The 19,812-nt window shown below is 39.9% G+C and overlaps 1 protein-coding gene across 4 annotated transcripts in view; it reads left to right on the forward strand.

The window, feature by feature from the left end:
- The window catches only part of dntt (deoxynucleotidyltransferase, terminal), a 140,561-nt gene that overhangs the window by 38,021 nt on the left and 82,728 nt on the right, over window positions 1–19,812 (forward strand). For 2 of the 4 annotated variants that reach the window (XM_034681130.1, XM_034681128.1), the window contains exon 1: window positions 14,004–14,197. In XM_034681130.1, coding sequence (XP_034537021.1) covers window positions 14,004–14,197 — 194 coding nt within the window. Of the gene's footprint in view, window positions 1–12,293; window positions 12,579–14,003; window positions 14,198–19,812 lie in introns of those variants that run through there. The other 2 variants (XM_034681132.1, XM_034681131.1) reach the window with 2 other exon arrangements.

Here is a 19,812-nt window from a genome sequence, read left to right on the forward strand (position 1 = left end):
TTCTAGGCTTTGGAGTCTTTCGGATAGCTTCCAAATGACTGTTAGAGATACCTCTGTGTCCTTGAGTTATTGTCTGACCCAAATACACTACCTTTTCCTGACAATACTGCAATTTCTTCTGTGAGGCTTTGTGTCCTTTTTCCGCCAATATCTGCAGCAATTTTATCGAGTCCTTGTGACATGTTTCCTTATCAGGTGAACAGATGATAATGTCATCAACATATTGAACCACAGTGCTACTCAGAATCTGATCTATTCCTGCCAAATCATCTTTCAAAACTTTATTGAAAATGTGAGGACTATGTTTGAATCCTTGTGGTAGTCTCTTATATTCATAGGACTGCCCTTGATATGTAAACCCAAATAAACCTCGACTTTCCGTGCTAAGTGGAACACTGAAAAAGGCTCCACACAGATCTAACACAGTAAAGTGAGTAGCATCTGGTGGAATTTGGGCTAACAAAGTATGTGGATCCGGCACCTCAGCTGGAAAATCAGCCACAACTTCATTTACTGCTCTTAAATCGTGTACCAGGCGATAAGTATCATCTGGTTTCTTTAAAGGCAATAGAGGCGTGTTGCTCTGAGGATTCAAACTTATCTCCAAAACATCTGCTCGCAACAGTCCTGCAATTTGTGGACCAATTCCTTGAATTGCTTCCTCCCTCAATGGGTATTGGCTCTTCCAAGGAGGTCTGGTTCCTGGTCGAAGTTCGACCTTCACGGGTTGAGCTGATTTCACAAGTCCAATATCAGTACTATGCTGAGACCACAAACAATCTGGAACATGCCGCAGCATCTCCTCTCTCATACAGTCTGAGTCTAACTTAGCACTGAGAATTGATTCATGCGTCATCTGTACAGTTTGTGGTCGTCCCTGTCCTTGAGCTGAGATCATAATTTTTAGGAACCGCTGGTCCTCGCTTTTCCAGATAGCAAGGTTTCCCTGTATTGGTGCAAAAATGGCTTCTTCTGCTTCTACCATCATTGACCCCACATGCTTCTGCTCATAACCCTCTGCTACCAGCAATGTTACATGTGGAATGCTAGTCTTGATGTCATGTTCTTTATCAAGATACTCATTATTGATTATCTTCATAGCTACTCCTTGTGGTCCCAAAATTATACAGCCTGAGCTAAGTTGAACTTGCTCTGGCTGATGTTTTAACCACTCTGTTGAATTTGACTGAGCAGCATTCTTAAAATACTTCAGCGTACAATGGAGTGGATACTCAGGGAGCTTAGCATCAAACATGTTTGCTACGATGAACTTCTCCCAGAGCTTCACTGGCTCCAGTAATTCTGGACTGATGTTTCCAATCCAAAACACTGCAGAAGCCTCAGTGTCTGTTGTCATAAATAGTTGATGCAAACTATCACTTGGTACTTCCACCAGACAGCCGTCTGGTGTACAGCGTATTGTACAATTCAATCTACACAAAGCATCTCTACCCATAAGTGCAATAGGCGTATGTTCTGACACTAGTATAGGTATTGTGGTTTTCTGATTTTTATAGCAGAGCTCAATTGGTTTTGTAAGAGGAATCAGCTGTTTTATGCCCTCAAACCCTATAGTCCGCACCAATTGGCCGGACATGGGGAGATGTATAGCATCTTCAGGCCGAATACATGTGAAAGCAGCTCCGCAATCTGCCATCACTTTTAATGGCTGATCATTTACTTTCACCATTATTATTGGATCTTGCTCCGGCCCTGACACTACCAGCTGACACCCCCCTTCTAGGTTCTCTGGGCACCCCTAGTACCCTGGTTCCGGACCCCTGTATGGGTTTACCGGTCCCCTGGGTGGGTGTGATTGTCCCCTGTAACCTCCTCTGGAACCTCCTCTGAAGTCTCCTCTGAAACCTCCTCTGAAGCCTCCTCTGAGACCTCCTCTAAAACCTCCTCTGTCAAAACCACCTTCAGATCTGTAACATTCACGAGCAAAATGGCCTAACTGTCCACAATTATAGCATGCTTCTGAAGATTGTTCAAAATGTGGATTAAGATTTGCTCCTCTACCTCTTCCTACATTTCCTCGACCTCTTCCTCTCCATGTCTGCCACTGACCAAAAACTGGTTGTCTATAGGGAGTAATGGGGGCAACTGGTATTAACTGGGGCGGTTGAATCTGATTATGTTCCTGTTGTGGTTGTGATGCTGACTGATTCAGTTGCGGTGGATTCTGCATAACCAAAGCCTGTTTCCTCTCTTTTTTCTTGTTATCTACCAGTTGTATTTGATTAAGTTTCCTCAAAATCTCCTGATCCTGTTCCCTCTGATCATGCTCCTTTTTCCTATACAGCTCAACTTGGTGTGCTATATGATCTGTGTATACGCCTTTTGTCATGCTCCCAAGACCTACCACCTCTGCCAGTTTACTTCTCACTGGCTGAGGCAGCCCCTGCTGTATCTTTGTTCGCAGGATTGATTGCTCCATTTGATGCAAATCTGGATCATTTCCTGTAACATTTCTCCACACTTGATGAGCTCTTGACACATAGGCTCTAGGGTTCTCCTGTGGCCCTAATGACTCAATGAAAATATTATCAGGATGAACATTTGTTGGGAATGTTTCTCTCAGCGCTCTCCACATTCGACCTCTGCTTGCAGCAAACAGTTCTGGATCATTCACTGCAGTCATCACATATCGGTGAAGCCCTGCCTTCTGTAAGATCTCTTCCATAGCTGGGACCCCTATGAGACTAGCTAAGAGTCTCTTAATATCTCCCATGGCCGGCTGCCATCCTATCATTAGTTCTTCCAGCTTTGAAATCCAAGGATGTGCTCCATCCTGGAGAGTAGGTAACTTGTCAAGGATGTCTGACATATCTGTGCTCTGCAAAGGTTTATACTCCAAATTCTGTCCTCGAACAATCACTGGACACATTTTACCAAAATCCTTTTCTCCCTTTTTTGAGCGTAATGCATATCCTGGAGTTTCTAGCTTTTCTGAGTTCTTCTCCTTCAAATGTTCCTTTTCTTTCTGCAAGTTTTCTATTTCATCCCACAATTCACTTTGTCGTGCTTGATCAGTAGATTTATCCATTTCTGCAAAGCATTTATCCATGCTGTCCTCAATCTCTCTTAAAATCTTCCGTTGTTTATATCTGTTATCAGTACTGGATGCTACAGGACCATGATATGAAAGACTGTCGCTCTCCGAGTCTTCATCACTATTTCCTTTTTCACTTTCGTCAGTATCATGTCTTCCTAAATCTGCTTTCCTCAATGAGCTATCTCCTCTTCTCTCTGCCTTGGCTAACAACCGTCTGACTGCTGGGTCATAGCCTCCTAAGGTCTCATCCTGTTCACTCTGACTATCATCTCTCATTTCCATTCTTCTATACATCTGTCTACCCTCACTGACTAGGTGAGCTGTTTTCTTTTTACTTTTAGAGTTTGGGTACATCTTTATGGTTGTTTTAGCTTTCCCTGTCTCTATTATTCGTTCATCCTCATCTTTGATGTGATAATCACCCCCTTGTTTAAGCACTGGGAGCTGGGGATAAACACCAGTACATTTTTCTTCCTTCTCATAAGGTGGGGGCTTCTTCACTGGGGCTGTATGTGAGTAGGGTGTATTAACTTCAGCCATTAGCTTTTCTGTTTCCCTGGTACTTCTTCTTATTTGTTCAGCACTTCTTTCCCTACATTTCCTTTCATCTTTTAACATTCTCTGCCCCTCCTGTTCAAACAACTGCAAAATGCCTAGCTCTGTCTGTCTCTTCTCCTTGCGTTTCTGTCCATTCTTACCTTTCTTTTGCCCTGTTTTGTAAGTAGACACAAGCACCTGCATGGTTTTAACTACATCTGGATTAAGGGTACCTTCCACTGGCCAGGGCTGGTCAATGTCAGGCCAACGCTTACTCCATTTCTTCGATATTTTTGTAATACCTTTTACAAGAGGATTATTCTGTTGCACCACATCAATTGGGGTTCTAACTTTTAGAATTTTAGTGTCCATCTTTGACATGGTGGTAACTCTCTTATGCCTCCCTTTATAAATCAATACAAATTAATTTAAAAAGTTATTTACAAAACACTATATAGCCACAATCAGTCAGGAAAAGAAGAATAAATTTGCCAACCTCAGAGGAAATCAAAAAAGTCTCTTGATACAAAAAGCAAAATCACTTCATCGCAAAATGCTTTGATCATTAGCCAAAATTATCAAACAGCTTCAATGTTTAAACCCAAATCAGCTCAGATCAGACTAAACTAAACCACATCCAAAGCTTTAAATAATATCCACCAAATTAACCTTTTCACAAATGATTAATGAGTTCAATAATACTCCAGTAATTAATTAAAGACTCCAATTGGTCAGTCCATTGCCAAGCTTCCCTTCTAAACGATTCTGATATGTATTACAGTAGCCCAAAACACAAAGAGGATCTTATTTGCAGCAGCAACAAATAAAAGAGAACACACTTAGTTCATATACGCAAACAAACTAAATATGTATCAGCTATAAATGAGTGTGTGCACAGGTAGGTGAGCGAAGACACATATTGCAAGAGTTTGTGGATAAAATCGCACTAGCCTGTTCAGTTGAAGTCAGGACGTGGTGAGCCTCTCATCCGCAAGTCTCCTTTTGGTGTGAAGCACAATCAACTATCTTCCCATCTGTCTTTTGGAGAATCCAAATTCAGACGCATCCCATCTTTTCCGTCTTCCCCAACTCTCATACATCATAGAACAAGACAAATCAAAAGTTCAGTAACTTATCATCATCTAAATCTTTATAAACAATTCAATAAACAATTTTGATGACACTTTCACACATAATCTGTCAATACTTAGAATTATCCTCCATTACAATAAATACAAATCTATCATATCTCTCATATTACTCTCCTCATAATAGATCTCCTGCTTTTCTCTTATATATTTATATATATATATATATTTTAATGTATTATATATTTAATTCCCTCTATTCAATGGTCTATCACCTTAAAAACCTAAAGGGTTATTTTATCATTTTAATTTTATTTCCTCTTCATCCCTCCCTTTCTCTTCCTATAGGGAGAGAACAGCATGCATGCACATGTAGGCACAGAGAAAAGGGGGAGAAAAGGACTACACCCAGAAAGTCACTCTTGCTCACTCTTTATACAAAGAAAAAAAAAAACAAAAAACAACAAAAAAAAACTGACTTTACAGCTAAGATAGACTTCATCAGAAGATGTTCTCCTCACTTTTGTTCTTGAAATTTCTTTAATGTTTATGCATGATCTCTCCACTCCTTAGACTTCAGCAAAAGGCTAAATTTAAGTATATAACCAACCTCTTATGTTAGGAGGCTCATTTGATTAGATTTAAAAACATCCTCTAATACTAGAGGCTTATTTTGTTAACTTTATAAATGTCCCCTTATCCTAGAGGCTCATATATTTTAGACACTAAAGAGGCAAAAAATGTCTCTCTTCATGAAATACTCAATCATCTATATCCATATATATATATTCATTTACTAAGACGTCCATGTATCAATTAACCCTACTCAAAAACATTCCCCAGTATATATATATATACTCAGCCAAAACACACAGCACAGACACACAGAGAGCAGTCTTCCTAACAATACCCACTTTACCCGATTATGGAGTCAGATAAGTGTTTTATTGACCACTAAAGTTTTATGAACCTTAGTCGACCTGATTTTTGTCTATTATGCAAGGTTCCAGTTTCATTGATGTTCAAACTGCTTGTTCCTCAAAGGGTTAACAGACTTACGTTCAAAAACAATTCAAATCTTCCTGAAACAATGACTTATTTAGAGACAAAAATCCATGGACAATTTGCCAGTATTATGCTGCCGCCTGAATTCAAACATATATATATACATTATTCAATTCAAGCTTTAGCACAACACCTTCAATTATTCCACTTCTATTAACCTAGTTCTATACCCCTTAGAAAGAAACAGAAAACCCTTTAAAAATAGAAAAGAAGAAGAGAGAGAGAGAGAGAGAGAGATACAAGCACGTTCATACACACATATCCTTCACATACAGCTCCTCCCCTCACAGAGAGCTAAAACAGATCTTTCCTACAGAGTGGAAAGCATAACTTCTTTTAAAAAAAAATGTTTCTATCTGTCCCTAACTTATACTTAAAACACTTTATTCTTCCTTTAAGTTGACTTCTTATCCTTTTCTTCTATCTTTATTAAACCTCATCAAAACTTCTTCCTTTACAAATTGTCATTTCCTTATTTATTCTTGGGTTTTTAACTCAGTCCTTTCTCTTTTTTCACTTTTCTACATTCTATCTTTTCTTTTCCTTTTATCTGTAATTTATTTGCCAATTTTCTGTCCGAAATTTAACTATTTCTTTTTAGCCAAACTTTCAGGAAGTCTCTAATTTATACATGACTTACTATTAAGAAGATACGGGCCCTGTTCTTCATTAATCTTGCATGATTATTTAGCTCACTATCCGTTACTAGTTTTTCTTGCTATTCTACATATTAATTATTTCAATCTTCTTATTTCTTTTCCCCAAATTTAGACGAAGTATCCTTTCAAACATCAGCACATCACAGTATACCCGCGCAAGATAATTTAATACAGTGTAGCTAACCAGTCTAACACAACAGTCCCAGCACACGAACCAGTGCCACAATTTTTGTCAGAAAACACTCACCCTGACGTCAAATGTGGTTGCAGGAATAGATGTGTTGAGACTGCTGCGGTCGCTGGAGGAGGCCACAACAGATCCTGCCAACAACGCCAACTTGTCGTATCTGGACCGCCCGTGATGTGTAGATGTAGAAGGAATCTTCGTGACACTGGCTTGCTTGTTTAGTAATACATTTATTACAAGAAAACAATACCAGTATCGGACAAGCACCGCGGAATGCCTGGAAGACAGCTCTGCAAATCTGCTGACTTCCAGAGTACTGTTGACCAGCACCTTTTATAGGTCTTTGAGCCAATGACATAGCCTACTGCAAAACCCAATCTTATCTTTATCTCTAGTTATTTACTATACCCTCCTGGGCTCTGCTAGCCTAATGGTTACAAACCTTGTCCATGCATGTCACTAAATTGGAAGGGGGTCTCAAACAAATTCCTTGAAAGTCTGGGGCAACATAGGTTTCTCTTTGACTTGTTTTACATCAGTTACTTATTAACTATCAGATACTTCACCCTGTTTCAGAAGCTAGTTGCATGAACAGGCTTTGGTTGTGGAGAAATTGGGAACCAATGATTTTAAGTATCAGCATAAAAGGGAAGATCCTTTGGGCCCCTTTGTACAGACTTTGGACTCATATTAGCAGCATTAGTATTTATATATGGACTGTTTTCCCTATATTCCTCTTTTGTTTTCTGTGTCATTTTAACTGTCATGGGTGGATGAATGGATGGTAGGCTATGTATTGATGCTTCAGCGTTTAGATGGATTTCTCTAAGCTATTTGCAACCCTTCTCTCTGGGTGTAAATGTGTATGGGTGTCACGGTTTAGATGAGACTCAAGTGCAGAATAATTTGGCCAAAGAAGGAATAAGGCAAAAACAGTAATTTTAATGTGTCAGAGGGCAGAGCAGAATACAGTCTGTTCCAAAGTTCAAAACCAATTAAGCAGTCCAACCAGACAGAGGTTCAGAGGCAACAGGCTGAAATCCAAAGAGAGAAACAGACAGAGGTCAAAATCAAGAGGTGTGGCAGTGTGTGTGAGCAGGTGGGTGGGGCTAGGAGGAGCAGGCAGCTCCAGCAGTGTCCATGACAATGGCATGGTTCCCACTCTTTTCCAGAGATCATTTTCCAGGACATTTACATTGATGATCAAGCTTGTATGACAGTCTAAATTTAGTTCCTAATTTAGTTCCTAAATAGTCTAATATGTTCCTCTCAGTGGAAGTCTACATTGAAAGACATGTAGTCTATGGCTATCAATGAAATCATCTCTTACATACTAAAAAATTATGGCAAATTGATAATAGAATAATGCAACCACAGATGTACAGCAACCAAGTAACAATGATGGGCAACATCTCAGCTTTCTCTTTTCTCAAAAAATATAAAATGAGCGAAGAAAAAAACAAAAGAGCCAGCAAAGGAATCAGGAAGCTGCTTTACTGAAATAATTAAATAATAATAATGATCAGAGAATCAGTGCATTAATGACTTAAATAGAACTGAATGACAAAAATGGCCACAAATGTTTCTCAACTCAACTCAAACTCAGAATATACCTGCTTAATCATAATATTCATCCTGCTATGTGGTCGATATAAAACAAAGCAAATGTCACGTTTTTTTATTTGAGTTACCGTAAACTCTGAAAAAAATCACACCGGTGTAAAGACGCACTCTGTATTTGAAGATCTCTCAGAGATTTAAAAAAATGTAAACTGTCTTCCTGCATGGCGATGTCTATTATGATCAGCGATGTCTACAACGTGGAGTTTCTGTGCAGCTGTGTCGCTCTTTTTGTTCCGTTTGTTTTCACTATCGGGAGTTTGCACTCCTGCTAGCTAGACCAGGGGTTCTCAAAGTTTTTGGAGCCAGGGACCCCTTACAGGTGAGAAAATTGTCCAAGGCCCCCTCATAACTGTAACACAGATTAAGCACATTACTGATGTGTCATGATCAAAAGCTGCGGCTCTGAGAGCCGATGCTTTATAGTGAATCAGAAGAGCCGGCTTGCATCGAGAGAGAGCCAGCTCCCAGTTTTTTCCTTTCGCTACTTAGCTCTCACAGTGCTCAGCCCCAGCTCTGCTCACAGCAGAACTTTGTTTTGATTGGTCAGCATGACGGCCATGCGGCCAATCACGTGTGAGGATATAGGATAAAGGTGATGGAGGGGAGGCTGTTTATCATGGCTACATCTGTTCCTTCAGAGAGAGTCTTCTTGAAAACCGGAGTTTGGGTTCTGGTTCTGTTTGCTTGAGTTTGGTTCTGGTTCTGTTTGCTTGAGTTTGGTTCTGGTTCTGTTTGCTTGAGTTTGGTTGCTTGAGTTTGGTTCTGGTTCTGGTTCTGGTTCTGTTTGCTTGAGTTTGGTTCTGGTTCGGTTCTTGTTCGGTTCTGTTACGGTTCTGTTACGGTTCTTGTACGGTTCTGGTATGGTCCTGGTCCGGTTCTGTTCGGGTTCTTTTCAGGTTCAGTTCTGGTTCGGTTTTGGTAAGGTTCTGGTACGGTTCTGGTTCGGTTCTGGTTGGGTTTGCTTGAGTTTGGTTCTGGTTCTGTTTGCTTAAATTAAGTTTTTGTTGTAACCCTAACCCTAACCCTAATCCTAATCCTAACCCTAACCCTAACCCTAATCCTAATCCTAACCCTAACCCTAATCCTAACCCTAACCCTAACCCTAATCCTAATCCTAACCCTAATCATAACCCTAACCCTAATCCTAATCCTAATCCTAACCCTAATCATAACCCTAACCCTAATCATAACCCTAACCCTAATCATAACCCTAACCCTAACCCTAATCCTAATCCTAACCCTAATCATAACCCTAACCCTAATCATAACCCTAACCCTAATCATAACCCTAACCCTAACCCTAATCCTAATCCTAACCCTAATCATAACCCTAATCATAACCCTAACCCTAATCCTAATCCTAACCCTAATCCTAACCCTAACCCTAATCCTAACCCTAATCATAACCCTAACCCTAACCCTAATCATAACCCTAATCCTAACCCTAATCATAACCCTAACCCTAACCCTAATCCTAATCCTAACCCTAATCATAACCCTAATCATAACCCTAACCCTAATCATAACCCTAACCCTAACCCTAATCCTAATCCTAACCCTAACCCTAATCCTAATCCTAATCCTAACCCTAACCCTAACCCTAATCCTAACCCTAACCCTAATCCTAATCATAACCCTAACCCTAATCCTAACCCTAATCCTAACCCTAATCATAACCCTAACCCTAATGCTAACCCTAATCCCAACCCTTATCACAACCCTAACCCTAATCACAACCATAACCCTACCCCTACCCCTAATCCTAAACCTAACCCTAATCATAACCCTAACCCTAACTCTAACCCTAAACCTAACCCTTACCCTAATCCTATCCCTAATCATAACCCTAACCCAAACCTTACCCTAAACCTAACCCTAACCCTAACCCTAATCATAACCCTAACCCTAATCATAATCCTAACCCTTACCCTAATCCTAACCCTAATCCAACCCCAACCCCAATCCTAATCATAACCCTAACCCTAATCATTTCCCTACCCCGAATCCTAACTCTAACCCTAACCCTAAACCAAACCCTAATCCTAACCCTAGGATTATGAATCAGAACCTAATCATAAACCTAACCCTAGCCCTAACCCTAAACCTAACCCTTGGTTCCTGTTCTGTTTGCTTTAGTTTGGTTCTTTTTCTGTTTGCTCAAGTTTCCTTCTGGTTCTGATTGCTTGAGTTTGGTTCTGGTTCTGTTTGCTTGAGTTTGGTTTTGGTTCTGTTTGCTTGAGTTCAGTTCTGGTGCGGTTCGCTTCTGGTATGGTTCTGTTATGGTTCTGGTACGGTTCTGGAAAAGTCCTGGTTCGGTTCTGTTCAGGTTCAGTTCTGGTACAGTTCTGGTACAGTTCTGGTTCGGTCCGGTTCAGTTCTTGTTCGGTTTTGGTAAGCTTCTGGTTTGGTTCTGGTTCGGTTCTGGTATGGTTCTGGTTCGGGTCTGGTTCGGTTTTGGTTGGGTTTGCTTGAGTTTGGTTCTGGTTCTGTTTGCTTGAGTTTGGTTCTAGTTCTGTTTGCTTAAGTTAAGTTTTGGTTGTAACCCTAACCCTAACCCTAGACCTAACCCTAACCCTAATCCTAACCCTAATCACAACCCTAACCCTAAACCTAATCCTAACCCTAATCACAACCCTAACCCTAAACCTAACCCTAACCCTAATCACAACCCTAACCCTAACCCTATCCCTAATCCTAGGGTTAGGGTTATGAGCAGAGAAGGGGGAAGACATGTAGGACAAGGTCGCGGCCGTCAGTTTTATCTCATTATAATCCACCATGAGCATTGCACCTCACAGCATTTAGCTAGTTACAATGGCAAGGAAAAACTTCGTTTTAACAGGCAGAAACCTCAAGCAGATCCAGACTTATGTTAGACACCAATCTGCCTCGACTGTGTTGGGGTTGGAAAGAGGGATATGAGAGAGAGAGAGAGAGAGAGAGAGAGATGGATAGTAGTAGTAATAGTAATAGTAGTAGCTGTTGCCGCTGTAGTCTGTAGCCGCTGTAGTCTGTAACATTAACAGCAGCAGGCCGGCAATGGCAGCGTCTCAGAGGAACCTACGAGTCAGTGGTGCTCAGGAACTCCAGAAAGGTCTATGTTCATTGACTTTATAACAGGTTCATATCACCAAAAGTGTGCTCACAGTGAAATGTAGCTCTGAGCTGATCAATGAAGGTAAAAACGTGCACAGATCCATTCACCAAGTTTATGCCACAGACTGTATAAAAAATTGACTGCACAGCAGCTCCATAAGAGTGAAGCCAACCCCTCCTCCTTTATAACAGCTCGAACATGAACTAGAAACAAAAACTAGAAAAATTAAAGACGTGTCAAATACATTTTTCATAGACACCCTATCTACTGTCAGTTGGCTCTTATCATGATGATTTATGTCAATGTTTATTTTTCTGAGTTAAGTTATTTAAGGAAAGATAGCATTTGACATAACGATTGACAGTTCTGTTGACAAATGATGGCTCCTGCAGCGTTCTTTACCTGATTAGCACAGTAGAGAAGGAAGGGTAAGAGAAAACATAACCAAAAGTTACCAAAGAGTATTTGAACTTATTAAAGTCATGAACATCAGCTTCAAACCAACACAATATTCTGTTCTTCTATGGACTACCCACCTGAAGCAGCTTTGTTATTTTATCAGTAAATTGAATGTGTGTTTTGGATGTGACTGTCATCAACTCAAAGGCTCAACCAGCCAGGGTCATGAGTTGGTTTTGTTCAGGTTTGTATATTCCTGATTTTGTTTTTTTAGTCTTTTTTTTGTTGATCCTGCCTTGGGTTGTCGTTACTGTGGTTTTGTTTGGTGTATATCAGTTGCCATTCATGTCTTGTGTTATTGTATTCCTTGTGTATGTATTTTCACTGGTACTTCTTAGTTCAGTCTCCAGTGTTTCCTGTTTAATTTTGGATTGCTTGTTCCTTCTGTGTCTGGTTTAGCTTTACCTACTGCCCTTGTGTTTCCCTCCTTTTTGATTGCACCCTGATTATTTTCACCTGTGTCTTGTGTCACAACTGTGTCAGATTACCCTCTGTGTAATTAGTCTCTGTGTTTCCTTGGTTGACAGTTCATTGAATGTTTTGCCCAGTCTTCCCTGCATCTTCAGTGTGATCTCTAGTGTTTCTTTCGTGGAATTTTCTTGTGGATTTTAATTTAAGTACGTTTTTGTTTATCTCCTGTTCCCCTTCTTTGTTTTTGTTTCAAACTATGACAGCTAGATCACTGCTGTGCACATGTCAGGAGCACAATTTATCATCCCCGGACGGAGTGATGGAGTGGCATCATCCATAGCCAAACACTTCCAATAGTCTGTTTACAGAGGGTGCCTGCCTGCCAGGACCAGAGGTGAGCAGCAGTACAAGTATTCTGAATATAAGTTGAAGTACCGATACTTTGAAGAAAAAAAGGCATACATACAAAACCCCTGAAGTCCCTTCAGATGATAGTTTTTATCTTGTGCGCACATAGATTTTTTCTTGTGGTAAGAAATGTTGAAGTCTGACATAAGTCTGTTTTACTTTATTATATATTAATTACCTATTTGGTATGTTTAAGAGAACCTCTGAATTTAATATCAAACACTTAAGTGGTTATGTGGATTTGCTGTAGAGTAACTGTGGCTCACCAAGTAATGCTGTTCTAGTTATAGATCATTAATCTCTGTGCTGGAGCAAGGTTACTCAACCGTTAGCTATATTATTGCTCTCTGTGTTCAAGCATTTACTTTAGCTTATCCCCACTAAGAAGGTGGCTGTAAGATAACTAATATGTTTCTGTTGTTAAATGGCTTGTCGAAGCCAAAAGTGAAAGTTTATACCTGGTGCAGAGGTACATTATCTTGTGTGCAGGTAATAATAACTTGTACACACAAGCTTATTTTTCTTGTGAACACGGGATAAAAATGATGACCTTTGCAGGACTTCAGTGGCCCCATACATAAGTGAAAGTAGACAAGAGTAGTTATTTCTAATTACAGTTTTTGTGAAAAGCTTACTGAACATCATGTAGTATTTTGAAGATGATCTATTCGAATGTCAAGCAAAAAAAATACTGATTTTTCCCGACTGAGTTTTCTTCTTTATTCAGTCCCTTTTACTTGGCTTACTTTGTAATGTGTTATCATGTGATGAACACTCATTAATTAGCCACCAAACTACTTATTTCATGTTATTTTTGTTAAAGTCTGTAATGAAGTTAAGAAGATTGGGTGTACTGAAGACAAAAAGGATCAATCATCTTTTATTCTTCTCAGAAGCATTAAAGTCTCAGTAAGACGCCTGGTTTAAAGAAAGTAAGACAAAGACAGTACAAATATTTGTACTCTGTTACTTCCATCCTCTTGCCAGCACTGCAGGAAAACTTTTGAACAGCTTTTCAAGGAACAACTTGTTTACTTCCTCCAAATGTGTTTCTGAACAACATCTACTGGAAATGAATAACTCCATGCCAACAGTGTGTTTTTATCTTCTTCTCTTCTATATTCCATCATTTGAAGTTGGCAGGTGTTCCCCTTTCTTTTTTTTTTTGGTAAACACCAAATCCTCAGCACCTGTTGCCAGAGACTCCTCCTGTCTGCCAACCCTAACCAGCCCTGCTCCAACCGACACACTTTCCCCCTGTCAGTAAATAAATAAATAAAAAACACTGTGAGATTAACAGCCGTGGTTTTACCATATTGGCGTTTTTTTCCTGGATGGCAGTTGATATAAAGCTCATGTAGTTCCTAGAGGTGCAGAGACACTTTGAATATAGCTCACCCTTTAAAAAAAGATGTTCCACTCTCCCTTTCTTCCTCCAGTCAGAAAAAGGTCGAGAGCAGCAGACGTCTGCGTTCCCAGGCAGGAGGAGGTGAAGTTTGAGGATGTCAGACTGTACCTGGTGGAGAGGAAAATGGGCCGCAGCAGGAGAAGCTTTCTGACCCAGCTGGCCAGGTCGAAGGGTTTTATTGTGGAAGACGTCCTCAGGTTGGAAAAAGAAAAGCTTGTCTTTTTGTTGTTCACTTACTAAGCAGGTTTAAAAGCTTCTCTGAATGTAGAGCTCAAGAGGACACACAGAGGCCGGCTTCAAATGTAGAGCTGAGGGAGGCTGTTTATTTGAACTTGTGTTTGGCTTTCAAGGTCTTCCCTGAAACAGGTGGAAATACTAAGAGCTTGTTAGAGCTGTCTGACAACTCAGCATCAATGTGATACTTTTTTATTTTCATTTTGCAAAAAAGGAGATTACACAGTTACTATGAAAGATCACTTAACAGGAGTGCAGGTTGTAATATCTGATGACAACAACACATTACTTGAAATATTTGATACACAAGGGACCTACGTTTTAAATGTCTCAAGGTTAAAAGGTACTGTAGATTCAATGTTGGTGTGCGACAAAAAAACATTATTATAGCAATAATAATAATAATGATAAAATTAATGTTTTTTAAATTCTTTTTTATCATTAAAGTAAGCAGCAGATAAATCTTAAAGATAAGGGGTGAACATTTTTTATACAGGAGCTGGTATTACATTGGTCATTGTCCTTAGAATAATAATGTGACGCAACTGTGTTCTTATCAGAGTACTTGTGTGTAAAATTAAGGTTAAATTCAACATTTCAATTTATGTTTGAGTCTTCGCATAATCCTGTTTTACACATTAAAATTAACATTTTCATTCACGGAAGAATACAACAATAAGCATATTCATAGCAGATGTGGAAAATAAAAACCCCCTCTTCCTCGTACCTTTTCTGTTGGCGTTTTAACTCACACAGTTCTGTGACACTGCCGAGGCCTGCAGCGTTGCAGTTTGTGGTTGCTTTGTGTCTGTTTTTTTCAACTTGGTTCAACTCTTCCACTCAGCTCCCTGTGTGTTTTAACATCCCTCTCTAGTTTAGGTGCTGCTTTCCTCATCTTGTCTTCTTCTCTGCTGTTGACTGGTCAGCCATTAACCAGGAATCTAAAGTTTTGTGCTCTCCAAATAAATTGAGAGTGATATTAGGAATATCCTCTCTGTTGTCTACCGATGCTATCAGGAACTAACATTTTTGCCACATTGTAAACAGGAGGAGCTGAAATCATAGGGTTGATTCATTCTGAATAGCCCTGTATAGCTCCCATTAGACCTGGACCAGAGACTCATGCAGGATATGGATCCTCATGTTCAAATAAAAGCACCTAAACTGAATGAAGCTTTGAAAAGCCTGCAGATCTACATCCCTTTGTCCAAATGACCTTTTTGAATAACTGGGCCCTAATGTTCTCAGAAAAGAAGTCAGACAGTTAAACTAAAAAATAGTTCTGGAAATCATAGGAAAAGCAGTTCTCTGGTGTTACTTTATGCCATACTCTTACTTTCATACACTTTTTAAAAGAGGCAGAAGTCCAATTAGCTCATTCCAGAGCCTCTATTGTCCCATAAATGCTTTTTAAGAAAGGTTAGGGTATCCACCCCCTCTCGGCTACACCTTAGTGAATCCCCCCCCCTCAGCTATGGCTCACAGCTTCTACACAAACATGTTTAGTGCGGGTAAGAAATGAAATAACCCAGCTACATAGAGCTGGCAGTGATAAAACTAAAAACACTGGAAGAAAGGTAACAGAGCAAACACAAACTTTTTAATGAGTTTGTCTAAAGTTTGTTAAGTCACACTTAAGGAGGGATGTTTTTTTGAGCTAGCGAGCTTGTTCCTCACAATGATGAATCATCTATTGTGCGGTAATTATAGAAGCAGCATGCCTTTTTTCTTTTTTTTCTGCCTCTAATTGAAAGTATCTTTTAAATCCCAACACAGCAGTGGCCCTCTGCTTAACACCCGCAGTGTTTCAGAGCTGCTCTCCTTTGAGGCCACTGATTCCGTAAATGCAACCTCCACTTTTAAAAGACTGCTTGGGTTTTGGGGGCGGGTAACTCCATGTCAGACTCTGAAAATCAAATAAGTGTGCGGGCATGAGTGGATGCACATGTGTCTCTCGCAAGAATCAATTTCACTCTTGAAATTTTAAAGCAAGGGCAGTTTTCTCTCATTTAAGTTTTCTTGATGTAAAAAATAAATAAATATATGCTCCTTGTAGATAAAGGGGAACCAAAATACTGCATATGTGTGTGAGTATGTTTGTATGCATATCTAAGTGTGCCCGTCAGTCGTGCACCAACTTGGCCATGGCAGCATTCCCAGAAACACAGCTTGAGCGCTCCTACGGTTACACTCTGCTTGATACAATTGTTTGAAACCAACAACAGGAAGTGGAGCATGCCTGCCTCAAACTGACATTAATTCTGCAAGCCAACAAAACTGATATCAGCTGCAGCTTGATCGCAGCACCTCCCAGTCATCCACAAGTTGTATGCACACTGCCTGGAGCACATGGTCCGATACACTGTGTGCATTGTTTCGTGCAGAAAGAAATGTGCTCTCACACACTTCGACACGCTGATACATCTCTCTCTTTTCGTCCCAATTTCCAGTCTGCTGCTTGCGAACATGGATCCAAATATCGACATATTGTCCTGGCTGATTGATGGGCTCCAATGAAGGCTCAAGCAAATAAAAGACAGATATTTGATGGACATTCATTCAGCAGCATCTGAGATTCAAAGTTAACTCCCCTCCCTGACCTTGTGCCTCACTGCTTTGGGGACTGAGAGACTAATTATGAATTACTGTTTGAAATGAAACTTCATCCCAAAGTCTGAGCACAACTCCACGCACTGCAACACTTTGAAAAAAGATATAAGAAGTGGGAAAACATTTTAGACTCATGGTAGGGGGATGGGAATGGACGTGTGTCACAAACATGGACTGTATATAACATGGACACGGTCTAAGTGACGTCCCATGTTGGTTTCTGAAGAGACCAAAGATGAATATCACCATATTGGAAATATGGACTTCACCTGTTTTGATTCTAACTTGAGCCTCCTGGGAAGCAGCTTCAACACACCCACTTTATCAGTAATCTTGGTCACGCCTCTTATTATGCAAATGTCGACATACGTCTCTGCCTTTTTCCTATAAAAGAAGGTAAGAGGTCGAAAATTAGCCCCCATTTATGCACAAAGCCATAGATATGTTTCATTCTGCTATAACAAAGCCAGTCTAATCAGACTTTTAATAGGGTTTAATGGCTTTTGCTACCAGCCTCAAATGGACTCTTTAAGAACTGCATTTGTGTTGCATTTGCTTCATTTTTCTATACCAGGGGGCTGTGACTTGGCTGAAAGTTGCTCAGTGACTTAAATGAGAGCACATTACCTTTAATTTTCTCTTTTCTTAATACAAATAGGTCAACAACCTTGGAATAAATTGCAATACAGACACAACATTTCTGATTGGTTTGCTAGTTTTCTGCCAGGAAGACCGTTTGACTTTTAAAAAACCATATGCATAAACTTAAGGAGACTCATCAAAATATTTTAAAGCTCCTGTGGGGTGTTTTTGACTGCTTTTTACGCAGACTGAAATTAACAGTGAGCCTCTTTGTAATCTGCAAAAGCAAACAAGATCATCAATAACAAAATTTCAAATCCCTGTATTGTAATTTTTTAATCCCTGTAACCAGTGTGAGGTGGTAGGTGTCAAACAAGCACACTAAAGAACAGTTCTTATTTACATTTTCCATAGCAGATATTCACAGTATGATACATGGCACTGTGAAAAGAAAAAAGGATGGATCTTTTGTCAGAACACACAACTTTCACAAAGATGTAAGAGGTGCCGCTTTGTCCACAGGGGGTGCCAAAGCTTTACGTTTTTCAGAGAGTGAGGGATGATTTATAAGAAAGAGTATTAAGGCCACTGAAAAAAAAGGTGAAATATATACTTTTAGTTCTGAGATAAAACTCAGAATTCTGGGTTTAATCTCAGACTTTGAAGAAAGTATTGCACCTTCTTTGTTTTCCCATTGGCCCTAATCCTCTTCTGTAGATTTCTTTCCTGTTAAAATTGTGAGGCTTTTTTTATGAGTAGTCTTTTTTGTACAATGTAGTGTTACAGTGATTACTGCTGTCACCTAATAACAAGAGGATTCCTGGTTTGATCCCTGGCCAAACAAGCCTTTTAATATGGCGTTTGCATGCTCTCTCCGTGCATGGGTTAGTTCCCTCAGGGTGCTCCAGCTTCCTCCCACACTCCAAAAGCATGCTTGTTAGGTTAATTGGTGACTCTAAATTGCCTATGAGAGTAAGTGAGTGTAAGTGTAAGTGTGTTGTTTGTCCATGACTGACTGGTTATCTGTCCAGGGTGTACCCCCTCGCCTAATGATTGCTGGGTTTCCTCCACTGCAACCATGTACAAGAAAGCTGGTATGGTTGGTGGGTGAATGCATAAAGTGGAACTGTATGTTAATATCTGGGTAAAACTCAAACCATTGCACCAATGTACAAAAAAATTTAAAATAAATTAAAAAAGACTTAAATCAGTGGGCTTTAACTTCTCTTTTTGGATCTGAATTCATGACAAATATAAATTCCAACCTTCTAACTTTGATGCAACAGTAAAATAATTTCTTCATTGTACGATTGGCTGATTATTCTGTCAATAGAGATGGCATTTGATATGTTCAATTTAGTTATTAAAGAACAGAGAAACAGAGAGTGGAAAAGTTACCAGTAGCATCCTGTGACCCTGATTTAAATATAGTCTACCAAAGACTCAAGTCAAAGTGGTTCGGAGGGTGAAAAATGAGGCCTGATTCAGGACCCTGGATGTTGAATTCCTGAGTCGAATGATTATCAGAGTAGAGGACACTCAATGAACGCTAACATAAAAGTCACTGAAAACCCTTTAACAGTGAATGCACAATAATCTGTCTTGCTGTGGACTGTGCCGACCCCAGGGATCTTTGCCGTGTTCTTGATAAGTCAAATGTAAATTTATGTTGGCAGAAGGGGCCGGATGTCAGTACTGATCTCCACTGCACAGACAGACGGATAGACTTTTGCTAAAAATGCACAAGATGTCAGCACCTGTTGCAGGAGGTATTTTGGCTTCACTTTTGTACAACATAAGGTGGTGGAGACACATCACTCATCTTTATATTCAGTGACTAAGTTGATTCTGTGTTTGATATTTTACAGTGTAGTGCATTGCTTATACTGAGCCAAACTAGAACCATTTTACAATATGTTTGACTTTAAGTTTAATGGAGTAGATACTCAATGTTCTCCTGAGTGGAAGAGAAAGCGTATAAATGCCATACAAACTTTGAAAATCTTTGTAGCGTATGAGTAGTTATACAGCCTCAGGCTAACCCCTTCAACATGTTGTTGTTTATCTGTGATGTGACATCTTGGTTGATTAGGCGTGGAGCAGCTTCCCTTGAGTGGCTTTATTAATAATCTAATGTAATTTGATTTAGATTTTAATTTATGATGATTAATTTACTACCACTACACTTACCATGTGTATCTCAGTGAAGATGTCTCCAGGGATGAACTGTCAAGAGTAAACAGATGAAACCTCGCCATGCTGTAAAAATCTGCTCTGGACATCCTCCATGTTTGATCCGCCTGATGGCTCTCAGCGGCAAGGAGAGGAGGAAAGCTGCTGACATGAACGAGGACAGAGAGACGACTCGAGAGAGTTCTCCATATCA

Source organism: Notolabrus celidotus, chromosome 4 (assembly GCF_009762535.1).
Source record: "Notolabrus celidotus isolate fNotCel1 chromosome 4, fNotCel1.pri, whole genome shotgun sequence".
Taxonomy (NCBI): domain Eukaryota; kingdom Metazoa; phylum Chordata; class Actinopteri; order Labriformes; family Labridae; genus Notolabrus; species Notolabrus celidotus.